Here is a 6000-nt window from a genome sequence, read left to right on the forward strand (position 1 = left end):
GTTGTCTTGCGGAGGGTCAGTCCACGTGCGGCGACGAGTCTCGTCGAAGGCGAGCCCAAGCACGCAGGTGACACGTCCCGTGTGCCTTACAGCAGGAGGACAAGGCCTCCCGTTTGATCACAGCCTTGCGCCGTCTCAGGTGGCGACGGTGTTCAGGAACTCGTGACGCCTGCCCGCCGACACAGCAGGAGCTGCGCCTGGTACTGGTAGCACTAGGCAGGTACCTCGGCTCCCCAGGTCTCACCAAGAACAGGCCGGAGGAGCTCCCCGGACAGCGCCCGGGTCCGGCACGTCCTCGCTGGAGCCACCGCCAATGCCCGAAACACCAGGAAAGCACCAGTCCTCGCTGAGCACGGCCACGACGAACTTCTCGGACAGCGCCCTGGTCCGGCGTGTCCTTCGGCTAGCTTCGCTCAGTCCTCTGCGCGTTCCACATGCACCTCTCTTCTTTCTCGTCTTCTTTTCTTGTCCCGCCGCCGCGCGTGCCACCTGCCCTTGGCTCGCCTTCATGTCGCCGTCGTCTTCATTCTCACAAGTCCGAACAAACATTTCAAAATTCCACCAAAAATTCCCAAACACATAAATTCCTTCCACAAATTCCCTCCATTCACTACACTCAGTATGCATAGGTCTTCTTGGCCAAATTCTAATGGCATCCGTCACCTGGAAGTTATATAATTTCAAGGGCAAACAGCATACGAAAGCTCAACGGGGCGCTCAGCACCCTGTGACATCAACATTACTGCAACGTGTTCAGTGTAGCGCATACCATGCTGAGTGCAATAGATTAGTAGCAAAGATGTCGAAGATCTGAGTGTTTTGATCGTAGCGCCAACTGGAAACACTCTCACTCCCAGTGACTCTCCCCACTCCTCATGCCTGATCCACCTGATCTTCGTCACGCGCCGCTTCAAGTGGTTTGTCATGTGCTCGTCAGCCAGCATGTTGGGGAACCATTGTGCACTGCAGTCGTGTTCTTCAAAGCATGGAAAAAGCATAAAGAGTGCGTCGTTTCATTACACGTATGGTACACGCTAACACGACCACCAGCTATCAAAGTGTATACAGAAGTATCATTGCCAACAAGGAACACACAGATAGCATTAGTATAGACGAATTCCACCGGACATACGTCACGAAAATGCGGTGGCGCTGTCGTCAGGCGTTTAGTTTCGCGCGGTAGGCAAAAGCCGCCATGCCTACCGCAGTTGCTGCTGTGTTTTCACTGGTGCGTGCGCTGTTTGTCGTCGTTCAAAGAAGAAAAAACGGTGTAGCCACGAGCAGTGCCACAGCTATTGCGCAGGAAGGCACGATAAGGATGGAATAAGCTTTTTTTTTTAATTAGCTGTTTACGAAGACCGTCGCAAGAAATTAGCGGCAGCTGTAAAACGCGAAAACTTGTCTCCGACGCCGGCTCATCGGTTATGTTTTCGGGCGGCTTACCCAGCAGAAGGGATTAGCTTAGTGAAGCGTTTGTCATTGTAATGTGCAGCACCGCATTTCTTGGCATAAGCCTTGTGTGGAGGCACAGCGAGCACATTTACCTCAAAGCACGTTAACGTTGTGGATAGCATTGTCATATGCGGAGAATTCTTCACGGTTGCCATTGTTGATATCTTTTTCCATTGTTGATATGTCTTAAACGCGCCAAAAGGATTTTGTTGTACTCACGTGAACTAAAGTGTGGCTCGGTCATGGCGCATGTCTTTCTGCTTGGGCACGGTTCATTAACGCAGCCGCGACTTCGACTATGCTTTTCCAAATCTTATGCAGCTGCGATGAGACACCTGACAAAAGTGTATCATGCAAGGCTGTTCTGGCAGCGGTGCGCTTCACGATATGTCCATGTCTGTCAGAATTCACAGAAACACAACACTCAGGAAACTTGCCGAATCTGTTAACGGGCTGTACACATTGCGCGGTCTCGACTTGAGCGTACGAATGGAGCCGCGGCTGGCAGACCTGACAGGTACGTAACCACCTTGTCCACATGGTGTAGTTGAAGCATCATCGCAAGCGTGTACGGATGAAAGTGTCGCCGAGATCGCCGTTGCATTAGTTAACAAATAAAACGTACACGTTTGACCTAGACTGTCGCAACGGCGATGATCATTCGCAAATGAGTCATATTCCCGCCGTCAAGATACCTCATGTTTCTATGAGGTTCTCAGAGCAAGAGCAGCACGTCAACATGATGTTTATTTCAGAGTCCCTCTTACAGCCATTGCAACTTCCTCTGTTGCGGCCGCCACTTGTAAGCATGCGGGAGGCACCCCGACGCGCGGTGCTCGGAGGCAGCTTTTGCACCTGCTGCGGCAGTTGTCACGTGATCATAGAGGGCGGTAGCGCGCTCCAAGCTGGACCGGCTGGGGGGAGCCTACGCACCGTGACGTCGCTACAAGGGCGCTAAATATATCACTAAATATATCGACGGCGCCTACCGCTGTTTGCAAACATGGAGTAGGTCTATAGAGTTTTAGTTCGTCCCTAGACTACTTTGCGTTGGCGTAATACTGGATTACTGTAGCCATAAACATGAGGGGCTGGACAGGTGAGGCCATCTGGCTGCATAGAGAAGAACCTGTCAAGCACAAAATGTTTATTGTAGAAACCTAGTTTATTCTACTTCTCTGCCAGTGTACATTTGCGGCCGTGGCGTAGTTCCGAATGTGCTGCCCTGTTAGAACTTTTTTCATCACGGACATTAAGCAAAAACAAAAACACGTATGTGTCTCATTGTGGTTGTCCGAAGCGCCACAACCTGTCGATATCATCATACGGTTACCTGCTATTCCGTAAACCCCCTTGCATATACTGGAATGACGTACACACCAAAATTATCTGAAGCAATATAGAGCATGGTCCAAGCATGCATCCCCATGCACCTTCTCGCTGTTTGGAACGACGTCCATTTCTGAATCACTGCTTCGTAAAGTGTCAAAGCAGAAATGAATCGCGAAGTCGCGAATCCGGCGATCCCCAATTACAGAATGTTGCCCTCATCACTTGTAGACACTGTTGTCGGCGACGTCAGCAATGCTGGTGACAACTAGCAGACGACATGTCAGCTGAACATGACGTCACTTCTTTCTGTTTAATGTGACCAGCTGGGGCGCAGTCAGGAGATGGCCGCGAGGCAGCGCAACAAATTGGCGGGCTTTCCACCCATTTTGAACTGCGCTCGATACTGGTCATATTAATCAATATAACAGATAGCCATCGCTACATTGCATTCTGAGTTGCAAATCGCTACCAGGGGGTCGTTAACTACTCGAAGATTAAAAAATATTGGCTTGGGGCGTAAATTTGATGTTAGTGCTCCTTTAAACATACTCCACAGCGCTGCCTTGGTAAGTTCCAAGAATTCGTGGTGTTCTTGATGAAACTGATGTGGAACTTTCTACTGCAGGACCTTGGATATTGCTTTGGAGTGCCCGAGTCAACAATAAGTAGAGTATTCAACAGGTGGCTACGCACTGATTTTTAGCAGCTGAAGGCAACTACTGAGTTGCCTTCCAGTGATCAAATTTGTCTAGCAATGCTGCAGGCATTCTATGACTCTTTTGGTGGAAAGGTAGCACTGATAATTGACTGCTGTGAAGTCAAGACTGAGCGACCGTCCTCTACACAGCTGAGATGCAAGACAAGGTAACAATATAAGTAAAGCAACACAGCAAAATACCTCATAGGCATCAGTCCCCAGGGGATTATTACGTTCATATCAGAGGGCTGGGGTGCTTAAACATCTGACCAACGACGAGAGCTGAGAACTAAAGAAGCTGTCACATGGTGATGTTTTCGTGCACAGAGGCTTTGGCATTGCTGACAGTTTAGGCCTGCACATTCCTGCTTTTACAAGAGGCAGCTGTCCGCTTTGGAGGCAGATTGCAAATGTCAGCAGCTTTGGTTTGAAACAAATATGTGATAATGAAAGCTGTTCATTTAGTGGCACGTAAAAAAGGTGACAATGTTGCACGGTTGGACGAGATAGCATAAAATCCCAAGAAAGTGCCCCCCCCCCCTTGTGGTGAAAGATAATGCAACGAGATTTGGAGATTGATATTCAAGGTGGTGGCGGAAGAGCCACTCACAATAAAGAATGCAGACCCGTGCTTCTAATGAATATGCATGCATTCACTGTCTTTATTCACTCTCTCCGGGTGAATGAAAACAGTGAAAATGATGGGAGGGAAAGGGGGCTTGAACTGCAATGCAAATTTATTTATTTCATTTATTAATAATGTCAACCACCTGTTGAGGGTACTTACAGGGAGGGTAAAAATTACGTACAGACAAACCAAATGAACCGATGGCAGCGTAATCATTTAAAAACATGTCTAACAATTTTTTTTAATTGACAAACATCATTTGCATTCACCACAAGGCTTGGTAACGCATTCCAATGTTGGAGAAAAATGAATAGCAAAACACATCACTGCGAGGAAAGTACGGTCGTAAAACATAATTGTGGTTAACATGACTACATCGTTTCCCTGGTAGTTTCATGTACTCATCTTTGTAAGTTTCTTGTTATCCATGCCTAAAAATGCAGTCCTGGTGATGCAGTCACAAAAATTAAAGTCGCAGAACACAACAGGTAGCATGCGAAATTGGTATGGCAATGTGGTTAACAATTAACTTAAAGTTAGACAAACGAACTTGATCAAGCACAGCGCTAGTGACCATGTTTGCTTATAATGCTAAGTATTTCGTTAGGAGCCTGTGAGAAAAAGATAGAATGACTGAAGAGCAGCACAAAAAATTGTCGAGTTCTCGGCTGGACTAGAAGCTCGATGGCATAAGAACTAGCTGAAGTCATCTGCAATATCGATTGGCTGATTCAGTTTGGCTCAGTAAAGCTAACTCATATGTGTCCTCGTTTAATAAATAATTAATACTTTTCCATTGTTCTTTGCAGGTACTACCGGCATGCGTTATCCTTGCTTCATAATTCAATTTGGCTGCTTTCAACAATCAATTACGAGTGTTTGAATTGAGAGCGTCGTTCAGCTGGGCGAGTCGGTCGTACATAATTAAACAAGAAGCTGGGCAATAGAAACTGTAGTGTTATCGGTTCACTGGAGACTGGGACGCAGGCATGGCATGAGCGCCTGAGGAGCCCGCAGTAAGGCAACCGGTCGACAGTCTCATCACTGAACCCAAACAACTAACTTTATTCTACCCCGTACATCTAGGAGGGGGCGCCACTCATTAGCACAATAGTAGCGACCTCTACAGAAACATGGACAAGAGGACACTGCTGTTTCTATTGTGCAGCACCTTGTTTAATAATGAGAGCGCTGTTGTCTTTACATACAAGCACGTATGATCAACGTGCTTCTCCTGTATTCCACAACGAAGTTTGGCCGGCCTTAGCCGGGGCGATACGGAAGTGCAGACGACGACAGGAAAGTTCGATGTGGTGACAAAACCATTCCCACCTGAGTATGTTCAATTGTTGATGACAGCCTGAAAGCCCATCCATGCCCAGAACATGAAGAACATCGCCACCGGCAGCGTGAGGGGGACCAGCAGAGAGTAGTAGAGAATGCCCTCCTCCATGCCTTCTGGGGAATGACAACTGCAACTGTTGACTCCGCAACTCCGCCTTGAGCACTACAGGATCACACACCAAACATGCTCGGACAGGGCGAGACCCTCTTCTCTCTCCATGCCTGCCTGAACGCCATGGTGGTCGCGGTCCTCCGTTTACCCCGAGATGCCGCTTGGCGGCTCTGCCTTTTTGGAAATCGTAGAGTCACTGGAAAATTTCACTGAAAATTTTTCTAGTGACTCTAGGAAATCGAAAACCGGGACGCGGTGCGCCCAAGGAGGTAAATTCTGTAGTGGAAGCTCTCCAAACGCCTTGCAAGCAAAAGTAAAGCCAGCTTTTGCCCACCGAATAGCTCGGAAACATGCTGTTTTCTGGTGGTGCCTACTTAGAGATGAAATGGCTTTGATCTGTTATTGTAAATACTACGTTAATTATAAAATGAAAGA

The 6000-nt window shown here is 47.9% G+C and overlaps 1 protein-coding gene across 1 annotated transcript in view; it reads right to left on the minus strand.

Moving 5' to 3' along the window:
• The window catches only part of LOC119378601 (uncharacterized), a 29294-nt gene extending 23632 nt beyond the window's left edge, over window positions 1-5662 (minus strand). Inside the window, exon 1 of the mRNA XM_037647678.2 lies at window positions 5442-5662. Within this exon, the coding sequence (XP_037503606.1) occupies window positions 5442-5485 (44 nt within the window). The 5' untranslated portion in view covers window positions 5486-5662. The remainder of the gene's footprint in view (window positions 1-5441) is intronic.
• Window positions 5663-6000: the final 338 nt, after the last annotated feature.

This window comes from Rhipicephalus sanguineus, unplaced genomic scaffold, assembly GCF_013339695.2.
Source record: "Rhipicephalus sanguineus isolate Rsan-2018 unplaced genomic scaffold, BIME_Rsan_1.4 Seq8931, whole genome shotgun sequence".
Classification (NCBI taxonomy): domain Eukaryota; kingdom Metazoa; phylum Arthropoda; class Arachnida; order Ixodida; family Ixodidae; genus Rhipicephalus; species Rhipicephalus sanguineus.